Consider the following 20,768-nt stretch of genomic DNA (forward strand, 5'->3'; position numbering starts at 1 on the left):
TTATTTAAAAAAAAAAAAACTTTTATTAATTAACATGTTTTTTTTCAGTGCATGACCAAAAAATAACGTATAATTTTATATTTTAATTTATACAATGGGCTCTTAGTATACTTTAGTTCTTGTTTGTTATTTTGTCTAAAATTTTTTTTATTTCATATTTCTCATTAACAAGGGAATTTGTTATTATTATATATTAAAAATAAATATAAATAAATAACTGTAATTTTTTAAATTTTACTTAGTTTGTCATTAAAATCATCATGAAGTACGAATTGTGTGATCTAATTTGAATTTGATAGTTTTATATCAATGTATCGATTTATTAATCGAATATATGTGAAATATTACGGCCACTCTGATTTGAATCGAATCTAATCCTCCGCGAAAATATTTAAATCCATGTCCTGACGAAATGACAGCTGCGGCAGAGGGAATCGATGGCGTCTACTCAGTCCGCTTGGTAATCGCTGATTTCTACATGGAGAAGCCGCAGTTCGGCTTGGATCCCTGTTATTCGGAGCTGCGCGGCAAAGAGATCAAGCGGGTGAGTCCATCCTATTTCACCATAGACGGAAAACTGGGATAACTATACCCTTCCTTAACAGGTTCCTGTGATTCGAGTTTTCGGTGGCAACTCTTGTGGCCAGAAGACCTGCATGCATGTCCACGGAGTGTTTCCCTATTTCTACATTCCGTACGACAAGAAGGATTTTGAATCCCTTGAACGGGGAATTCTGCAAATAGCGTTGCACCTGGATAAGGCTATCAATATATCCCTGGGCCAGGGCAGTTCAGACTCCCAGCATGTGTTCAAAATCCAACTGGTTAAGGGCATGTGAGTTTTTTAATGTCCTCCGCTTCATGTAAATCTCTAGTCTCTGAGTCCTTATTTTAGCCCCTTTTACGGCTATCATCGTGTTGAACACCAGTACCTCAAGATCTACATGTTCAATCCCCGATTCGTGCGTCGAGCCGCCAATCTTCTCCAGAGCGGCGCCATTCTAAGCAAGAACTTCAGTCCGCACGAGTCTCATGTGCCGTACATCCTCCAGTTCATGATAGACTACAATCTGTACGGGATGAGCTATGTGCACGTCCCACTGGAGGTGCTTAAGTTCCGTCGTAGTCACGAGGACGAGGGCAAGTTGACTGCACGACCTCTTTACCACCTATGTATTTACATTACCTTACATATTAGTGATCCCCTATCCAAATGTCAAGCCCACCCAGATGCTGGATACCATAAGCGTGAAGAAAGTGGCCTGCAGTGCCTTAGAGCTGGATGTGAGCTCCAACTTCATACTGAATCGTTTCCAGCTGGTGGCTAAGAGTAAGGGCAACCACACCAATCCGGGCATCGAGGCTATCTGGAATGATGAAAAAGTGCGCCGCCAGAAATTGGTCGAAAAGCACACTGCTACTGGCAATGAGGAGAGAATCCAAGGGGTACTTCCTTAATTCCTGCTTTGTTGATAGAAACCTAAAGCTTTTTATTAATTATAGGTACCAGTTTTGGAATTGCCGCCAACACAAGAACGTCCCCAAATAGAAATTGCAGAAAGCGATATTTTCTACCGAACCGCTCTCGAAAGCAAGTTGATGACACTAGAGCAGTCTACAATATCCGAGCAAACATTTTCTGATCAGACTACCCTTGCTAATGCCACTATGCAGACCACTTTGCCCGGCAGTAGAGAGCAAAAGCGAACTTTTAATTTACAAAAGCTTCTAGCCAACGCCGTTTATCCCGAGGAATGTTCTCAGGATCAGCAGCAACTGCTGGTAAATGCTTCCTTTATACAAAACCATGTAACCTGCAGCAACGGGAGCAATGATAGCCTACAAGTGCCAAAAGATGAATCTGAATACATGGATGGAACTTTAGTGGATGAGGACCTAATCCTGAGTCTCACACAGCCACATGGAGCGATGCCCCATGATGCCACCTGTGGGTAAACGATTGCCGAAAACAAAACTCTCTTTTTGCACATGTAACAATTCTTTTTTGCCGCAGTGAGAGAGGAAGATTTGGAACTTTTGGATGCGTTGCAGCTGTTGGAGGAGCAGAATGAAAGCGAATCCCATGTAGATTTGGATAGCTCATTGGCACCTTTATCGCAGCAGCACAAAAATTGTAGGTACTACTGAATCTTAAGATAAGATTATATCCTGGTGTACTTTTAGTCGCATTGACACCTGAGCTGTTGGACAAAGAGACAGCAGCTGCTGCAGTAGGCACGCATCCTTTATTCGACGAAGACGGGGATTCTGACGAAGAAGGAGACCAGGAAAACCGGCATGATTTTTCCACCGTGCTTGATGATGTCGATGAGCTGCTACTTAAACTAACTCAAAGTCAGCCTAAGCCGGAGGAATCAAAAAATGTAAAAACTAAACTTCCACAAGTCGATGGTGCTGATGATCACTTACATCGGACACCCAAAAAGTTGTGCAGCCCCAAGCCAAAGGCGAGTCCGCCAAAGACACCTACAACTCCAAAACGCCAGACAAGTCTGTTAAAGACACCTCGCACTCCGAAAACCAGTGCGGCTAAAAAATATGCGCCACTGGCCTTGACTATTGGGAGCAGTTCAGCAAAGAGTGGGTAGAAGTGGTAGAACAAATAATGGATACTAACGATTTTTAATCAATTGCAGAAAACAACGATGAAATATCAGAAAGAGTACCAAATCCCCGCCTCAGTTTGCAGCTTGACCAACTACCGCGATCAGAAATACCTGGAAGTTCTCGGTAATTACTGAGTTGATACTTTATTCACATTTTGGGAGTTTTCACAAATTGAATTATGTTTTTAGGCCTGAAATCTCACTTCGCAAAAAAGTAGCCATGACGGAGTTGCGGCGAAAAAGTGTTGAGGAATCAAATAGTTTCATCGAATTGAAGAACGTGTAGGGTTATTTAAATTGTATATTATACATTTAAGATTTTATAAACCTTGTTTTCTGATAGTATTACACCGCAGAGGAATAACAGGCGATCTACGCGCAACCTGGACAAGACACACATTACCTGCTCTCTGACGCCACGAAATAAGAATCCCGTGCTATCCGACATATTTGAAACAGCAGATGGCGAGCAAATACAGTCTGAGGAAGGGCCAAAGAAGCCGCGAAGAAGTACTCGTCACCAACCAAAGGATAATGCAACCATGGATGACTGTGTGGAGCCAAAGAAAAAACCGCGCAAAACCACCACGTCAAAAGGCAATTCGGATGAAGTGAAACCACGTCGCAGCGCCCGCCATAAACAGAATATGAATAATCCTGATGAGTATTTTACTGAAATAGAAAGACCAAAGCCAAAAGCAAGCCCTTCTAGTCAAGATAAAATTTCAAGGAAAACTGTTCTCGAAAGTAATCACAACTTATCAGAAAGTCCTGAATTTGAAAAGACTGAAACTGTAAGAGCTGAGAAAAAAACTGACGCAACGGAATCAAAAGGCGCCCCTAAGCAAAAGGAAAATGTTATTATTGAACCGAATATACCCCATAATACAGGTTCGACCAAAAATGAAGAGGAAATTAATATTATTGCAAAACCAGAAACTACTAATCAGGCTGCCGAAAAGTTACATGAACTACTAAAAGGGGAACCATCAATTGACCCTTCTGGAGAGCTAGAAAGTCCTAGTGAGAATGGTCCGTTCGCTGTTAGCGAGGATGAGGTAATTGAATCCGACACAGAGACCGACAACCTACCCACCAAACTTCGTAAAACACCCAACTTGAGGCGTTTGCGAAGAAGCTTTCGTTCGGAATTGCCTACCAAGCAGCTAACTCCCATCTCAAGCAAATCACCTCTTGAGATTCCGACAACTCCACAGTTGAGTCCCAAAAGCAATGAAAGCCGCACACCAGAGCTCATGAGAAGTTTCTATGAACATTCGCTAATTGTCAACAGTCCGTCGGTCTTTAGTGACATGTTAGATAGTCCCATGATGTCTATGGACTCTCCACAGCCTGCTCCTGACCGCTCCAATGACAACTCCCTTGTGATTACTCCTTTGGAGGTGCCTCCTTCTTACGATGAAGTCGTTCGCGGTTGCAAAAAGATGGACATACCCGAATACGAGTTCCAGCAGCCTTTCTACAGCAATCCCTCCGATGTGAGCAAGGTAACGGAGGTGGGCTTTCTCGTGCTACACATCCCTGGGAACAAGCTAAATGACTGCGAGCCCTTTCAAAGTGTCCTGGGCAATGATCGGGGGTTAAACAAGTGGCGGCGACAGCAACTAGTAGCGATCGGTGGCCCAGCGATGTTGCAGCGACATCGGGGTGAACAAAAGATGCGGGAGTACTTTAGCACCAAGCAAAGGGTAGAGATCGAGCCTGCGCAGCCTGCACCTACCTGGAAAGAAGCCAAGATCTGGCTGAAGGCAAAGGAACTTCTGCGGCAGCGTGAGGAACCAACGAAAAATTCTGATGACATAGACAGCCCCATCAAGATCAAACGCCAGAAGATAACTATGATGCTGCAGGCTGAGGAAGGGGGTGATGCGAGTGGTGATGAAGGCTCTGGTGAGGATTTGGAGTGCAGCCTAAGCCTTACACCCCTGTCTCAAGCTAAGGATAAAGCCAAGGCAACCCCTATAAGTAGCAAAGCTAAAGAAGGTACAACGATTAGCAGAAAACGCGGAACCAAACTCAACTTTAAAGAATGCCAGGAAGAGGAACCAGCCAGCTCCCAGTCCAGCGAACAGAGCGTCTCCAGTAGCGCCGCTCAGGCGGTCCTAGAGAGGAGTTCCTTTCTACGCCAGTTGGAGGGCAACAGTCAGAGGCAGCAACACGACCTCAGCTTTGGACTTAGCCACGCCACATTGGATAACACGTTCGGCTTTAAGGTTAATTTGGAGAACCTACAACAGGCCAAAGCGGACGTTGATTGCAACCACCTGACAATTATAACTTTAGAGGTATTTGTGTCCACGAGAGGGGAGCTTCAACCAGATCCGATGCACGACGAGATTCGCGTTTTGTTTTATGCCATTGAGCATAGTTTGCCGGATGAAAATCTACCTAGCAAGGCATGCGGCTATATAATGGTAAATAATGCCCAGGACTTACTTAGTGAAGGATTAATTCACGGTCTAGATCGCGATATTGAAGTGCAAGTGGTTGCCAATGAGGCCGAGGCATTTGAGGCGTTGCTGACCCTGTGTGGACGGTGGGATGCTGATATATATGCTGGATACGAGATCGAGATGTCCTCCTGGGGTTATGTTATTGATCGTGCTAAATATCTGTGCTTCAACATCGCTCCTCTGCTTTCACGAGTTCCCACTCAAAAGGTCCGAGACTTTGTGGACGAAGATCGGGAGCAGTTCACCGATCTTGATGTGGAAATGAAGCTCTGCGGCCGTATTCTGCTAGACGTATGGCGTCTGATGCGTTCCGAGATCGCCTTGACGTCGTACACTTTCGAGAACGTGATGTACCATATCTTGCATAAGAGATGTCCTTGGCATACTACCAAGTCCCTCAGCGAATGGTTCGCCTCGCCCTGTACCCGGTGGATAGTGATGGAGTATTATTTGGAACGGGTGCGTGGCACTTTGGCTCTCTTGGATCAGTTGGACTTACTGGGACGCACCACTGAAATGGCCAAACTCATTGGAATCCAGTTCTACGAGGTTTTGTCGCGTGGTTCGCAATTTCGCGTGGAAAGCATGATGCTAAGGTGAGTGTAATCCCTAAGAGAAGCAATTTTATGAACTCTTTACCTTTACAGAATCGCCAAGCCAAAGAACCTGGTACCACTTTCACCTAGTGTCCAAGCTCGAGCTCATATGCGTGCGCCGGAATATCTAGCTCTCATCATGGAGCCACAGTCACGCTTTTATGCGGATCCACTTATCGTGCTTGACTTTCAGAGCTTGTACCCCAGCATGATTATTGCATACAACTACTGCTTCTCCACCTGCTTGGGTAGAGTAGAGCATCTGGGTAGTAGTTCCGCCTTCGAGTTTGGGGCCTCGCAGCTGCGCGTGCCCCGCCAGATGCTGCAGAAACTAATGGAACACGATCTTATAACCGTTTCGCCATGTGGTGTGGTGTTCGTAAAGCGGGAAGTGCGCGAGGGCATCCTGCCACGCATGCTTACTGAGATCCTAGACACACGCCAAATGGTCAAACAGTCGATGAAGCTACACAAAGATAGCTCAGCCCTCCAACGGATTCTTCATTCCAGGCAGTTGGGCCTTAAGCTGATGGCCAATGTCACATATGGTTACACGGCTGCCAACTTTAGTGGCAGGATGCCTTCGGTGGAGGTCGGTGATTCTGTGGTTTCCAAGGGACGGGAGACCCTGGAGCGGGCAATTAAACTAGTAGAGATGAATGAGAAGTGGAAGGTGCGTGTCGTCTATGGCGATACGGACTCTATGTTCGTTCTTGTCCCCGGCCGAAATCGAGCCGAAGCCTTTCGAATCGGCGAAGAGATTGCTCAAGCCGTCACCGAGATGAATCCGCATCCGGTAAAGCTAAAGTTGGAAAAGGTCTATCAACCCTGCATGCTACAGACCAAGAAGCGTTATGTGGGCTACATGTACGAAACTGCCGATCAGGCCCAACCTGTCTACGAAGCCAAGGGCATTGAAACTGTGCGCCGGGATGGCTGTCCTGCAGTGGCCAAGATGCTGGAAAAGGTGCTGCGAATCCTGTTTGAGACCCAAGACGTTAGCAAGATCAAAGCGTACGTGTGCCGACAGTTCACAAAGTTGCTTTCCGGCAGGGCCAATCTGCAGGACCTAATATTCGCTAAAGAATTCAGAGGTCTTAATGGTTACAAGCCAACGGCCTGTGTACCAGCACTGGAACTAACACGGTCAGTTCAAGAAATATATTTACCGCATCCAATTCATTGCTTAAAATTGTTGATTTCAGAAAATGGATGCAAAAGGATCCCAGACATGTGCCGCGTCGCGGTGAACGCGTGCCCTTTATAATAGTCAACGGGCCGCCGGGCATGCAGCTTATCCGACTGGTGCGCAGCCCTCACGACATCCTAGCCAACGAGGGTCACAAGATCAACGCGATCTACTACATCACCAAAGCAATTATTCCACCGCTGAATCGCTGTCTGCTTCTCATTGGAGCCAATGTGCATGATTGGTTTGCAAGTCTGCCAAGGAAGTTGCTCATGACGCCAGCTGTAGGGACGGCCAACGAACTGGCGGGTGCAAAAGGCGCCAAGTCAACCATCTCCCAGTATTTCTCCACTACCAGCTGTGTGATTGATTGTGGTCGCCAAACCAAGGCAGGCATTTGTCCAGAATGCCTGAAGAACGCCAGCAAATGTGTAGTTTTTCTTTCGGATAAAACAGCTCGTCTGGAGAGAAGCTACTACCTAACCCGGCAGATCTGCCAGGCTTGTTGCGGACGGCTAGGTAACCTCCAGTGCGATTCCCTCGACTGCCCTGTACTTTATGTGTTGGAAGGGAAGCGGCGGGAACTGCAGCAAATCGAACACTTTAACAAGCTGTTGGGGGATCACTTCTAATTCAAACATACGGAATTTCTCATTCATAAGGGATGTTTATATATTTTAACTTTCAGCACGCTTACAAAAGTTAAAATTACATTCATTGCTTCAGCCAGCGTTTCTAAACATGTACATAGCTTATCCACTACTTATGCATTTCGGGTGATTCTGTTGTGTGTATAATACTAGAGGAATTGTTAACTATTGATATTGTTGTAAGTTTATCGTGTTATGATTGTTTTGTGAGCTATGAGCATGCAGCCAATAAATGAATGTTTAAATGTTTACTTAAAACTTATAGTTTGCAAACTTGTAAGACATCAACTGGGTTTCGCAATATGAATGAACATGAATATTTATAATCTATAATAATAGGTTTTTCAGTTCAGCGCAGGATTTCATCTTTCGTTTTAACAGTTTCAATGATTAACCGAATTATATAACAAGTGGTACATGATGTAATGAATATTTTGATTTCTGATTTAGCCCTGATTTGTGTTGCCTAAATACAATTTTTGTATATATTTCATTCCAATTGAGCAATTTGCTTGGATGCAAAACAAATTACAGTATAAATATTTAAAAAAAACGTAGCATTAGTTAATATATAAGTAGCATTTAAAAATCTTGAAAACACTCAAAAAATATGAATATATTTGTGGTTTAAACAACTTGATCTTAATCATCCATTTCAAACATCATGGCGTTCTTGGCATCCGATTCGTTGTTGTTGCCTTGGGCACTCGCTGCTCCAGTGAGATCCAGTCCGCTGTCATGCAGCAAAGACTCGCCCTGGGGCTTGTTGCCATTTCTTGATGGATTCCCTTGTTCCTGTAATCAAAATTAACATCATTATTGTTGTTTTATGTCAATAAAGTACTCTAAGCATGGCATCTTAAGCATCCTAGGTCAGAGAAACTTAAGACTGACAAATAAAAATATGGTTTATGTACGTCATATTTTCTAAATCACTTTTCGCGCAATTCTATTAAACAAAAATATCAATAAATAACAGTGGAATAATTTACTTGCAAATCCGATATATTTCCTTAACTGTTTGCTGTCTACAAATGCAGAAATTTTCCATTCCCAACCCATGGTTTGCCAGCTGCATATCAATCATATCAATTACCATACTTCAATTAATTTTCGCAACATTTTTGCTATAAATAGAGCCTACCCCAGATCTATTTAACTTTCACACACGAGTAATAAAATTCCTTAAACAAAGACTTGATCAATAATAATGTCTGGTGTGAGGCAAATCGTGCCAATCTGCCAGATTTCGCCGAGTGTTACTAATTCAATTATCAGGGTAACAATCTGACCGCCTTCTAACTAGCCGGGATATTCGCTCAATTAACCAGACCAGTGCAATCTGGATCTAGATCTCACCTTGAGGGCAGTGCCACGGGTCTCCTCGTAATCAACGGAATCACCTTCGCTGAGGCGACGCTGCTGAGCCCGCAGCTTGAGATCGCGTCGCTTCTGGTTCTTCTTCCGCTGACCCAGGATGCTTGAGTCAAGCCTGTGCAATAAAACAAATTATAAGATTGCTGGCAATTTGGAGGGGATATAAATCGTACTCACCGGAACACTTGCTTCATGATGTGATCATTAAACCTAACAGTCTTCTTGCAGCTCTCCGAAAGCCCGGCATCTGACCGGTCTTCCTCGGGAATACCGCCAAATGAATGCGAGAACAGTGAGGTTCCGGAGGCGTCCACGGAGCACGAGTACGAAGAGCAGTCGTCGATGGAAGAGCAACTATCCGATATTGAGGGCCGTGGTGCGTAGCGACTAAATCGCTTGAGGATGCCGCGATGTGAGCCCCGGGTACTGTCATTACACTCAGAAAAGCTACGTTGCTTGCGTTGTGCAGGCACCTTAAAAGAGCATTTCGGTTGCGATTCGCGATTTCCAGCCAAAGGCTCCTGGACGAGCATATCCTCGCAGGCAGATTCGGAAAGGGAACGCTCCTTCTTGTTTCGCTTGCGTTGCTTCTTGCCGGGTTTTTTGCTCTGAGTTTGTTGCTGCTGCTCCTGTTCTTGTTCGTGCTCTTGATCTTGTTGCTCATCGTCCTCCTCCTCCTCCTTTGCTCCAGGACGAATGGTAACCTTTAAGGCTTGGCCCTCCTGGTTGTGCTCGAACTTGATATCGAGCGGAGCATTCTTCTTCTTTGCATCTTTTCTCCCCTTGGTATTCACATTGTACTGCCCATGGACTGGGTACTCCTTGATATCCGTGGCATCTAGTCCTGCGAGATAGCAAGCGGGAGCCTCGCTCTGCGAGCTCAGGCACAGCTTGAGCACAACATTGTTGTCCCATGCCTCCGCCTCTACGCTCTCAATGGCGGATTCATCGCCCTCCTCCGGCAGTTCTACGTAAAAAGCATAGTGGGTGGGATAATAGCCACTGCCAATAGTGGCGAACTGCAGGTGGAGGCTTCGCTGCTCTTTCAACTGCTCAATGGAATCAGGTTGAACGTTGGGCACGTGAAGCACGAAGGCCATCACATTGTCCAGCACGTTGCAATCAAACTTGCTGGGGAGTTGGTAGTGCACGGAGCTCTTAAGGAACGGGCTGTTGGCGTTGCGCACAGGTGTGGCAGTGGGCGTGGCTACGGGAACACACAATTGGAATATGGATTAGTTATGACAAACGGTCTTCTATATAATAAACTGTTAATTTTCTTAGTTTAATATATAATATTATTTATAACAACTATATAAAAGTATATATTATATTAAAATATATACTACTAGCTAGCTTAACAAGTAAGAGATTACATTGGTCACATAAGGTCGGATGTGCCATTTTTGTTTCTACTTTTATGAACTGCTTAACTATAAACTGCCCGAAAGTCAAAAATATCACGCCATTTTTGTTACTTACCAGTCTCGGAAATATCCGCCTTGGAATCGCTCAGTTCGCCATCGGGATCTTCCTCCACAGGCGACTCGCTGTTGGAATGCAGCTCTACGCCGCTATCCTCGCGGCTAAAGTTGCGCAGGGTTTCATGCATTTGGGCATGTTCCTGCCCGCTCTTCCGCACCACGGGTAATGTGATGCTCAAGCGACGCAGATCCGTATCAAAGCGGGCCCGTCCCGCCTTGTCGTCCACGGTGAAGGGCAGGTCTAGTTTCAGGCGGTACTTGGCGCCCTGACGCTCGCTAAATAGAAATACAGACTTTGATGTAACATCCAGTTGGCATTCGGCTGTAGAGCGAAGCAGAGGCAGCTCGATCTCGACGACGAGGGAACGAGGAACGGTCACATGCAGCTTAGCGTCCAGCTCGTCCGTGTACTCTGACAGGTCCACATCGTGACTATACTTTATTGAATATTTGGGGACTGTGAACTCTGGCACGGGAGTGGGCTTCGCTTTCATAGGCAGGACCCGAGGCTCAACTTTTTTAGAAGATGGTGGTTCTGTGGGAAACATGTGCGCCAGGGGATGCGGCTCCTGCTGCTCAGCCGTAGGATTCTCGGCCAGCTTGCGTATCACAGTGGGGCGGGCGATGCCCTTGTAGTCCAGCTTAGGGAATTTAAGATTGGCTCGATCTAGGGCGACCTTAAACTCACGTTCAACAGCGTCCAGTGCCGTATCAATAAGGCACTGCCGGAACTCCTTGTTCCGCTTAGCCAGGTGCAGGGCATCCGGATGGAAAACCACGTCAAACACCTTGCAATGATTGTTCTTGGCATCGCAATCATCCCGCGAAGATGTCTGAGCCATGGGAATGGACCAGCTCAAACCACGTCTGCCATTTGATGGATCGGTTGCCACCTCATTCTTAGGCCTCTCGATCTCCGTAGAACCGGCGATGTTAATGAAGCACTTAACCTCACCATCCAACGCCGTCTTAATTACGAATCCTGGTTGTGGGTGGATAAACTTCACCTCCACGCCACGTTCCTTTTCCAACTGGGTGATCTCCTCCTCGTAGATCTTTCGATTTTCGGGGTCCTGGATTTCCTCGACGTAGTCGAAAAATAACTTGCGGAACTCCTCCTGCTTGAGGGCCTCCTTGATCCGGTTGAACTCGTCTTTGCTTATGTCGAGCTGCTCATCGTTACGGACCTTGGAGTGTTTATTACGCGAACCGGCAGCGGATGCGGACATAGCTCTCTCAAAGGGACACTTCACTCACGGAGAGATCTCTTCGGGTCTCTTATCGGCACTTTTTCTACACAAATAACAATTTTCTTATCACTTTTGAGGGTTTAATTTTTGTTTGTTTGATTGTTTGTTAAGGGTTGCTTGGTTTCTTTCCCTTAGAAAAAGAGTTTGCTTTCTGGAAGGTTCTGAAATTGGAAATAGGTACAATTATCTTCAACGATAGCGTATTATTGATTATTGCAACAGACAAGCTGGTGTATTGAGTGAACGATTCAAATATGATCTCAGTAATATCTTCGGCATACCAATTTCATAAGATCTACTCGTATATACTTTTATGTACATATGTACATATATTACTCATAAAACAATTAAACCTTTATCCATGAAGCAGCTTCAACTTCTGTTACATTTTTCTTTTTATTTATTAATAACTTAATAAAATCCTTGAGGGATTTTGCTATGAATACAACTGTATGAAACCTGTTAAAAAGGTCTATGGAAACTTTCCAAGTAAATCAGCGATAAGGCAACTACTAAGTTCCAAGGTTGACCTAGGTCCTGACTAACTCGTAACCAAATATCAACATCACGAAATTCTAATTTCTAATCAGTAGATAAGCAAATAAATATTAAATCAATGACGCAGTAAGGTCGTTGCCAAAAAATAGCCGGCTTTTGGCCGTATTATTAGCATTATGTAAGTGAGTATAAACTGAACACGCGCTATTTTATTTGTCGGCCAATAAATAAACGAACTGCGTAGTTTCTAAAAATCTAGGGGACGCGTTTTACCTACGTGTTGTTTTTTGTATGTTGTTTTTTTTATAATGTTTGTGTTATTGGGAGCGATGCTTTCCCGACGAGCGTGTTTATAAGAATGAGAGCGTACCGACTGAAACGCCGGCAAATATTGAAGGGGCTTTGAGAGCCGGAGAGAGCGGTATCTGCGCAGTGAGGGGCTCGTGATAAGCGCGAAAAAACCACTTGCCCCCAATTGTTTTTGTTTAGCGAGATTCTTCCCCCGCCTCCCAGCCACTTCTTCCGCCCCCACACATTATGCGATTTCTGGCGCAACCCAACTAATTGTACAATAAACGACTATATCTTTACAATGTGTGTGTACATGCATATAGGCAATGATAATAATTGTAATGTTTACCAACGGCCGACGGACATGTAAAGATGTATTGGGTGGGCGGTACATAGAGGTCTATATAGTAGTCCCTACTGCGTGTGTATCTCCTCTCTGAGGAAAACGAGGAAAATTATAACAGTTACGTGACCGAACACATGTTTGCGGTGTGGGAGGGGAAAAACTCTTGTTTGATCGATACGAACTAAAACTAATTGATTTTCTGGACAAACCGGTCGCGGCAGACATGGAAACCTATACTACATAAATGTTTGTTTTAAGTTAATTTATAGAATCTGTAAATTATTTACGTTAATGGGAAATATAAAGTGTCGCTACCATGTACAAAAACAACTTCAATTTCCTATACAAGACCTCCAATTGTGATGGTCTTCTACAATAAAACCAAATAATGCACATCCCTCTCACCTGAATTGTAATAATTTATGCTTCTGTTGTTATAACTTTACTGAATAAATTATTTAATAACAATATAAAATCACTCGAATGCAGTTTTAATAGATTTTTAAATGGAGTTCGAGTTCGACGTTCTAGAAACTTTTCCGCTGGACCGGCTGCTCGTGTTTGTGTGTGTGCGGCCAATGCTTTGGTATATTTACGCAGGCCATTTAGTAAATTTTGGGTCTCAGTATTTTTGGTATGTGCTTGCGTTCTCCTTTTCATTTCGATCCGGTCACACTGCACTCTAGAAACGGAATGGAGCAATGGAGTCCAATTTATTTTTAGTTTTTCTATTGTCGTTTTCACTATACAATAATGCCAGAGGTGGGCTTTAATTAGTGTTAAACAATTATTGAGTGTTTCCGAAAGAGAGTTCATATGAAAAACTCAGCCTGCAAAGTCTTTTTGAGCCCCAACAACGAAACTGAAAAGTGGCCAAATGTTTTGAATTTGTTTTCATATGCTACGGTTCTGACCAATTGTGCTGCGTATTTTGCAAGGCTCGGTGTGAAAAGGTGTTTTCAGGATACTTATCAGTGAAAACCACAACTGGAGGAGCATATATACATTATGTAAACGGAAGTCGTGGGCGTTTGCAGCATAAGTGCATTTTCTTAATGATTTACCCACGCACACCAAAGTTTCGTGTGTGTATACAGAACTTGCTGGGGCGCCTGTGTGCGTTTCTATGTGTGTTGTAGTAGTAGTAGTATTGGGGCTTTGCATGCATAGATGTACACATGTACATATGTATGTATGCTTTAATGTGCATTTGTTGTTTTTCAGCTGAAATCAGCGATCATTTGCGGGAGGACATTCCGGATTTAGACATGGAGCCCTCCTCCTCCTACCATCTCAATGGTAAAGAGCTACCGGCCGTGCCACAGAACTCTGTACAGACGCATCCCAGGTAATCTTGATTAAAAGTTTTAGATAATAATCCCCGCTTTGATCGAAAAGTCACTGTATTGCTAACCTCTTTAACAACCCATATTCCATGCTGCTAATCCTTGATTAGGAGACACATTAAGAGTAAGCGACGAATGAAAAGAAGGTAAAACATTGGCAAATAAAGAAGGAAGGTAGTTTCCTTTTTAAGTGATCAAAATCACGCGGAATCACTGCAAAATGTAAAATTCTAGAAAGCTATCAGATTGTTCAATTTTTTTTTTAAATTTATTTTTGTTCTTAGGAGAGATTTTTATTATACCCGTTACTCGTAGAGTAAAAGGGTATACTAGATTCGTTGAAAAGTATGTAACAGATAGAAGGAAGCTTTTGCGACCCTATAAAGTATATATATTCTTGATCAGGATCAATAGCGAAGTCGATTGAGCCATGTCCGTCTGTCCGTCCGTCCGTCCGTCCGTCCGTATGAACGCTGAGATCTCAGGAACTATAGCAGATACAAAATTGAGATTAAGCATGAAGATTCTTGAGGTTCCGGGACAGCGCAAGTTTATTACAGCATCCTGCCACGCCCACTCTAACGCCCACAAATCGCAAAAAACTAAAATTGCTGAAATCTCAGGAACTATTGCAGTTAGAAAGTTGAAATTCAAAAAGTATAATCATTAGATGGCAGCGCATCTTATAGTGGTACTGCTATCCAGCCACACCCACCCATACGCCCACAAGGCTCAAAAGACGGTTTTCGGATTTTCTAGAAAAGCTGAAATCTCGGTAACTATAAGAGATAGAAAGTTCGGATTAAGCATATAGGTTTCTATTACGCTCCCAATGCGAATTGTTTTTTTCCGATCAAGCCATGCCCACTCTAACGCCCACAAAACCTGAACAACCAAAAATGCAAAAATCTCAAAAACTATAAGAGCTACATAATTTTGTTTTGGATCACGTATTTAGGAGATGCCTTTGCAACTTTCCACGAAGTTGCATCCGGCCACGCCTACTCTGACGCCCACAAACCGCGGAAAACTGTGGCGTCTATAATATTATTATGAATGCCTTCGTTTGACCTTGTGTAACTTATTTCTGTTAATACCTATCGATTTACCAAAGATTTTTTAAATCGGAACATTATTTCGCTATTTATAAAGAAATTAAGTTATAAGGCCTCACATGGGCAGTGACGTCACTATAAGCATACTCAACATACTTCCTCTGACAATAGGTGGCGCCTTGTGAATTTCCACTAGCAAAATAATATTTTAAAATTTTGTAAAACGGTAACGGGTATCTTATGGTCGCGGCACTCGACTATAGCGTTTCCTCTTGTTTTTTTTTATAATTATATTATATTTTATGGATTCAGTAAAAGATTTCAGTTTCATCAAAATTGGTCGACTTAATCTTAAAAATATCATGGCCCAACTATAAGGGTACATAAACATATATTTATGACTGTGATTTTAATATAAAGAAATGTTATTATCAAATGTATTTTCTGGAAATCTTATTAGAGTCTCCGTTTTTAAACAGGTACAAATGCTATTCCTGCGAGCCGCCCTGCCTGGACCCCTATGAGCTTTCCCACATCTGTCAAAATGCCATTCAGGTAAAGTCATGAGTTTAAACATCCTTATTCATTTCTAAATCGCTCTTATCGTTCTAAAAGTGTTGGAAATCGCGCACCCGGAATGCCGAAGGCCAGGTGCTCGAGTCCCGCGGCTGTAGCACCTCGCCAGACCAACTGAATATGATCTGCACACAGAACTCACTGAAGATCAATGGGCCCAGCAAACGCAACACGGCCATGTTTGTCAATGTGGCATGCTGCGCCGGCGACTATTGCAATGATGGGGAATTTCCGGAACTCCTGCCGCTTGGCAGCAATGACGTGACAGTTATAACGGCGGATACCAGTAATATAAGCAAGATGTCTGTTGCCATTCTTGGTCCTTTTTTGGTTATCGCGCTGCTGGGCGCAGTCACCATCTTTTTCATCCGTCGTAGTCATCGCAAGCGTCTGGCTGCCTCGCGTACTAAACAGGATCCAGAAGCGTATCTGGTCAGTGATGAGCTGTTGCGGGCTACTAGCGCTGGGGACAGCACGCTAAGGGAGTACCTCCAGCACTCTGTGACCTCAGGATCGGGCAGCGGACTGCCCCTGTTAGTGCAGCGAACTCTAGCCAAACAGGTCACTTTGATTGAATGCATTGGGCGAGGAAAGTACGGAGAGGTATGGCGCGGTCACTGGCACGGTGAAAGCATTGCCGTTAAGATATTCTTCAGTCGCGATGAGGAATCATGGAAACGCGAGACCGAGATCTACAGGTGAGTACATTTTTTTTAAAAGATCTTGTGATTCAACAATTTGAAAACTTTCAATAATTTATTTTTCTAAATTCTATTGTTTAATCAAATAATTGTTAACCTAATATGTTATGAGTTTCATTCCCATCGAATAAGGCACAACGTAGAGTATTTCGTTCACCTACCTTGAAAGCTAATCGTCATTACCTGTTGCATTATGAATCATCAATAACTTATTATATCTTTCAGCACCATTTTGCTACGCCATGAAAATATTCTCGGCTTCATCGGTTCCGACATGACGTCTCGCAACTCGTGCACTCAACTTTGGCTGATGACACATTACTACCCACTGGGCTCTCTTTTTGATCACCTGAATCGCAACGCTCTGAGCCACAACGACATGATATGGATTTGCCTATCCATAGCTAATGGATTAGTGCACCTGCACACAGAGATATTCGGCAAGCAAGGGAAGCCAGCGATGGCTCATCGTGATTTGAAGTCAAAGAATATACTGGTCACATCGAACGGATCCTGCGTCATTGCAGATTTTGGATTGGCCGTCACCCATTCGCATGTCACAGGACAACTAGATTTAGGTAACAATCCTAAAGTGGGCACCAAGCGATACATGGCTCCAGAAGTTCTGGATGAGAGGTGGGTGTTTAATAAGGGTACGCTGAATTATATTTTTAACTCTGTTTCCTTACAGCATTGATTTGGAATGCTTTGAAGCGCTGCGCCGTACTGATATTTATGCTTTTGGACTGGTCCTATGGGAGGTTTGTCGCCGCACTATTTCGTGCGGCATTGCCGAGGAGTACAAGGTGCCTTTTTACGATGTGGTGCCGATGGATCCCAGCTTTGAGGATATGCGCAAGGTGGTCTGCATCGACAACTACAGGCCATCCATTCCTAATCGTTGGAGCTCAGATTCGGTAAGTCTATTTTGGTTATAAACATTTGAATTTTAAATCTAGTTATTTCCATTCTGTAGTTACTGGCTGGCATGTCTAAGCTCATGAAAGAGTGCTGGCACCAAAACCCCAACGTGCGCTTGCCAGCGCTGCGCATCAAAAAGACTATACATAAGCTAGCTTCCGCTGATGAGAAGATACGTCTGGACTTTGACGAAGTCTGCGTTTAGTGGTTGTAGTCGAGCCTATAGCTATAAGCACTATTTTAGGTGTACCACCTAGCTAGTTTAAGATTCATTCATTGACATTTTCCCTTGCATTTCCACACTATTAGTTCGTACATGTATTATTCGAAGTTAAGCCAAGATCCCGCGTGTTGAATGAAGATTTATGCCAAGAACAAGACCCTTAGCAGCTTATATATAGAAGACTATATATTTATATTTACATTATGTTTGGATTGACTTTATCGTTTCCGTTCCAACGTGAACTTCGCTTGACTGAGGTGCCTTTGAAATTGCCTTAAGTTAAAGTTATCATTGACTTTAATATATATTCATGGGATATCATCCTGTATAGTTATCATTTCACTCTTTACCATTGTTCATCGTTCATCAAGTGCCATTTGCAATTGAGAATTGTAAACGCGTTAACTGTAAGCTCACTATTTGAACTCTACACTAAATTCTTGACTCTAGAACTTGTCCAAGCTATGATAGAACCGTAAGCCACACCACCAACTGACTTGCTTTCCTAGTTAGTTAAGCCTTTAGCACTTAGTTCCCACGCTTAGAAGCATACACACCTACTTGTATATTGTACAAATGGCAAGCTATTTAAGTTTTGTATAGTCTAAACGAAATGAAATACACGAATAAGCATTAAGCATTAGGAAATTATGTTTATTAATTTATTATGTCAATTTTCCGCTGTCAGCAACCTAAAGCTCTCGTCGTTTTCCTCGTCCAAAAAAAGCAGCCGGAAGATGTCGTTGAAAAAATCCGGATAATAGTCGCAAGCGCGTTTGCAATCGGGAGTCCAGTTGATTTCCAATAACTGGGGCTCCATTACCTTCTCCTTGTTGTCCTTCCATCGGAGCATAATGTCAGCAGCATACAGAGCTCGGGATTGCGAACAAGGTGCCAATCCACAGGGAGGATCTGCTTGACTTGCGCACTTCAAAACCTCGTGCAGCATTTCACAGATCTGCTGTTCTATGTTAGACCAGTTGTTCTCTGGATACTGCTCTTGCCAGAGGGTCAGAAAGTCGTCGCACTTCACGTGATGCAACTGCGCCTCTTCCTGATAGTTCATCACCGTGTAGTGCTTCTCGTAGTCATCAAAGTGATCCAGTGAGAAAGGATGATTGGCGAAACGCAGGAAAAACTTGCGGTGCACATAGGCTTTCAAAGGCTTAACACTTTTCAGGAGTATGACATAGCGAATATCGAACTTGACGCGGCCCTCCAGCTCCTCTCGACTAAAGAGGATTGGCCTTTCGATGTACTTCTGGGCAATCTTTGGCCCAGTGGCAGGCAGTCGCACGATTTGCTTAATGTTGTTCGTGATGTGAGTGTCTAGACCACGAGCTAAGTTCCATGGCTTGATGATCCAGTGATTGTCGAGGCCTTTGGCTGCCCTCGTTTGGTAATAAGCAACAAACTCCTTTAATTCCGTAGACAAGTTATAGGTGGTGGGAAGCCAACTCGGATATGTTTCCAGGGTAAGTTCGTTGTGGTGCTCCTTGGCTGCCCGTCGACCAACAATGCTGAGCAAATCCTTGATGGTGATCACGTACTCAAAGGGAAACTGATTGATGAACTTGCCAGGCGCCTGATTAGCAAACTCCTCAAAGTTCTTAAAGTGATGTGTGAGCCACAAGACATCCGCTTCATCTTTGTTACTAACCAGGATAAACTCGGGCGAAGTGAGATGCTGACGCACCACCTCGTACTCAGCATACACCTTCAAGGGATCGCAACGTGACCTGGCTGGTAGTGGATCAGTATTATCTTTGGGATAAGTCTCAGGGATGTGACCACTGGTGAAGTAATCAGCGCGTGGCTCTACCTGCAAGAAGCTTTCATCCGTGAGATCGGCATCGCGCCAGGGTAAAAGCAGAGCTTTCCTCTGCGGCGCCTCCTTCGCCACATATTCCACCGCGTCTCGGGTGACCTGGTCCCCGACCTCACAGTCTCGAATCGGGAACATCACACTATACGTGGTTTGCGTGTTCAAGTAGAGTAATGGCACAAGGCGGAAATTAGGATCATCTGAGTGGTTCACGGCCGAGCCTACCTCGTCCATCACATACCAAATGGGCTGCCTCTCCTCATCTGACAGACCCTCGCTGCCGATGGAGTAGGCGTGACAATACTTCCACAGGCGGTGTAATATTTTGTCGATCCGGTCTTCTAACTCCAGATCAACACCGGTGATGGCTGACAAACGGTCCGCCAATTGCGGATACTGCTCTAATTGCCGCCGGGCATTGTTTAGCCGGAATGTCCAGGCGTGATCTACCAAATAGATAGCCTGAGGATCACTAGCCTTTAGGCCCTGCTCCCGAGCCACGCCCAGTGCAAACACTGGATTGGGACTGTCGTCGTCCTCTGCAGGGTTTTGATCATCATTATCGTCGTAGTCAATCAGCATCAACTGCAGTGCCTCGCCGGCATCGAAGGTGTCCGTGGACAGCTTTCGGTAAAGGGCTGGCCAAAAATGCACTGGAACCGCCGAGGATTCCAGCTGCGGCTTGTGCAGTGCTACAAATTCGTTATACTTGTTTATGCCGTCCATGTGGGGATCGCAATAAGAAATGTTCTTGAAGCACGTCCCTTTTAAACTGACCGTATACGCCGGGGGTCCAGTGATGCGTAGCTCTGCTTCTTCCGGGCCTCCAGCTGCGGTAGAACTGTGTATTTATAGGATGCGGTTCTGATTTCCTGTTTCTTATTTATGTATAAGTTTGAACATACGTTGTAAATGCATTAAGGAAATTAAAATACCTTTAATGTTTCATATGACACTATGGATTGATAATTACGTACAGATATGCATATGTACATTGTTTATAAGAAATAGTATTGTATTGTAGTGTTATAGATTTAAACTTGTCGCTACACCGGAAATATAATAATATTGCACCTACATACATGTGTACATGGTAATGTTAATTTTAAATAATTTTTTAATCTTCTGTTCATCAAATATAGAACCGGTGTCCTGCGATTTTTAATAAACTCTCTTAAACAATGGGCATTTTATATATGTATGTATATGTCTTAATACAGTCTAAGATGGCCTCAGGTTTGCTTCTCGTTCAGTTTGTTGAAAAAAAGTTAATAAAACCTTTCAAGTTTATAGTATAAATTATACATGTGATAGTTCAACATTCTTAAAACATATGAAG

The 20,768-nt window shown here is 43.9% G+C and overlaps 4 protein-coding genes across 9 annotated transcripts; 2 read left to right on the forward strand and 2 right to left on the reverse strand.

Moving 5' to 3' along the window:
* Positions 1 to 307: 307 nt before the first annotated feature.
* Positions 308 to 7,794, forward strand: LOC108112875 (DNA polymerase zeta catalytic subunit). Of its 2 annotated transcripts, XM_017223210.1 has the most exons (12): positions 308 to 544; positions 606 to 835; positions 896 to 1,140; positions 1,199 to 1,446; positions 1,504 to 1,948; positions 2,015 to 2,134; positions 2,185 to 2,601; positions 2,658 to 2,751; positions 2,817 to 2,909; positions 2,971 to 5,697; positions 5,749 to 6,843; positions 6,903 to 7,794. In XM_017223210.1, the coding sequence occupies exons 1-12, from the start codon at positions 413 to 415 to the stop codon at positions 7,516 to 7,518; spliced, it is 6,462 nt and encodes a 2,153-aa protein (XP_017078699.1). In that variant the 5' UTR covers positions 308 to 412; the 3' UTR covers positions 7,519 to 7,794. The 2 variants fall into 2 exon arrangements, with proteins under 2 accessions (XP_017078699.1, XP_017078698.1); XM_017223209.1 differs by lacking the exons at positions 308 to 544; positions 606 to 835; positions 896 to 1,140; positions 1,199 to 1,446 and having other exon boundaries at positions 1,827 to 1,952.
* LOC108112876 (protein kintoun) lies at positions 7,534 to 13,349 on the reverse strand. 3 transcript variants are annotated; one of them, XM_017223212.2, is made up of 5 exons: positions 13,188 to 13,349; positions 10,396 to 11,808; positions 9,091 to 10,120; positions 8,896 to 9,028; positions 7,534 to 8,331 (listed from the first exon to the last, which is right to left on the reverse strand). In XM_017223212.2, exons 2-5 carry the CDS (start codon positions 11,624 to 11,626, stop codon positions 8,179 to 8,181), a joined length of 2,547 nt encoding a protein of 848 aa, XP_017078701.1. In that variant the 5' UTR covers positions 11,627 to 11,808; positions 13,188 to 13,349; the 3' UTR covers positions 7,534 to 8,178. The 3 variants fall into 3 exon arrangements, with proteins under 3 accessions (XP_017078701.1, XP_017078700.1, XP_017078702.1); XM_017223211.2 differs by lacking the exon at positions 13,188 to 13,349 and adding an exon at positions 12,423 to 12,523; XM_017223213.2 differs by lacking the exon at positions 13,188 to 13,349 and adding an exon at positions 12,419 to 12,502.
* A 108-nt stretch (positions 13,350 to 13,457) lies between these two features.
* Positions 13,458 to 18,252, forward strand: LOC108113066 (activin receptor type-1). 3 transcript variants are annotated; one of them, XM_017223502.1, is made up of 8 exons: positions 13,458 to 13,544; positions 14,007 to 14,130; positions 14,239 to 14,274; positions 15,663 to 15,738; positions 15,799 to 16,457; positions 16,686 to 17,096; positions 17,152 to 17,377; positions 17,437 to 18,252. In XM_017223502.1, exons 1-8 carry the CDS (start codon positions 13,484 to 13,486, stop codon positions 17,584 to 17,586), a joined length of 1,743 nt encoding a protein of 580 aa, XP_017078991.1. In that variant the 5' UTR covers positions 13,458 to 13,483; the 3' UTR covers positions 17,587 to 18,252. The 3 variants fall into 3 exon arrangements, with proteins under 3 accessions (XP_017078991.1, XP_017078992.1, XP_017078993.1); XM_017223504.1 differs by lacking the exon at positions 13,458 to 13,544 and adding an exon at positions 13,586 to 13,867; XM_017223503.1 differs by lacking the exon at positions 14,239 to 14,274.
* Positions 18,238 to 20,670, reverse strand: LOC108113065 (tubulin--tyrosine ligase-like protein 12). Its single transcript, XM_017223501.1, has one exon. The coding sequence runs from the start codon at positions 20,153 to 20,155 to the stop codon at positions 18,275 to 18,277; it is 1,881 nt and encodes a 626-aa protein (XP_017078990.1). The 5' UTR covers positions 20,156 to 20,670; the 3' UTR covers positions 18,238 to 18,274.
* Between the last annotated feature and the right edge of the window lie 98 nt (positions 20,671 to 20,768).

The sequence above is a fragment of the Drosophila eugracilis genome, unplaced genomic scaffold (assembly GCF_018153835.1).
Source record: "Drosophila eugracilis isolate 14026-0451.02 unplaced genomic scaffold, ASM1815383v1 contig_90, whole genome shotgun sequence".
NCBI lineage: Eukaryota > Metazoa > Arthropoda > Insecta > Diptera > Drosophilidae > Drosophila > Drosophila eugracilis.

Coding starts and splice junctions, on each gene's coding strand:
- LOC108112875 (XM_017223210.1), top strand. CDS start 413: ATGACAGCTGCGGCAGAGGGAATCGATGGCGTCTACTCAGTCCGCTTG. Junction 1,141..1,198: donor TCGTAGTCACGAGGACGAGG/GCAAGTTGACTG, acceptor CTTACATATTAG/TGATCCCCTATCCAAATGTC. Junction 6,844..6,902: donor CCAGCACTGGAACTAACACG/GTCAGTTCAAGA, acceptor TGTTGATTTCAG/AAAATGGATGCAAAAGGATC.
- LOC108112876 (XM_017223212.2), bottom strand. CDS start 11,626: ATGTCCGCATCCGCTGCCGGTTCGCGTAATAAACACTCCAAGGTCCGT. Junction 9,029..9,090: donor ATCATGAAGCAAGTGTTCCG/GTGAGTACGATT, acceptor TTTATTGCACAG/GCTTGACTCAAGCATCCTGG. Junction 8,332..8,895: donor CCCGTGGCACTGCCCTCAAG/GTGAGATCTAGA, acceptor TTTTGATTACAG/GAACAAGGGAATCCATCAAG.
- LOC108113066 (XM_017223502.1), top strand. CDS start 13,484: ATGGAGTCCAATTTATTTTTAGTTTTTCTATTGTCGTTTTCACTATAC. Junction 14,275..15,662: donor AAGCGACGAATGAAAAGAAG/GTAAAACATTGG, acceptor GTTTTTAAACAG/GTACAAATGCTATTCCTGCG. Junction 17,378..17,436: donor ATCGTTGGAGCTCAGATTCG/GTAAGTCTATTT, acceptor TCCATTCTGTAG/TTACTGGCTGGCATGTCTAA.
- LOC108113065 (XM_017223501.1), bottom strand. CDS start 20,155: ATGGACGGCATAAACAAGTATAACGAATTTGTAGCACTGCACAAGCCG.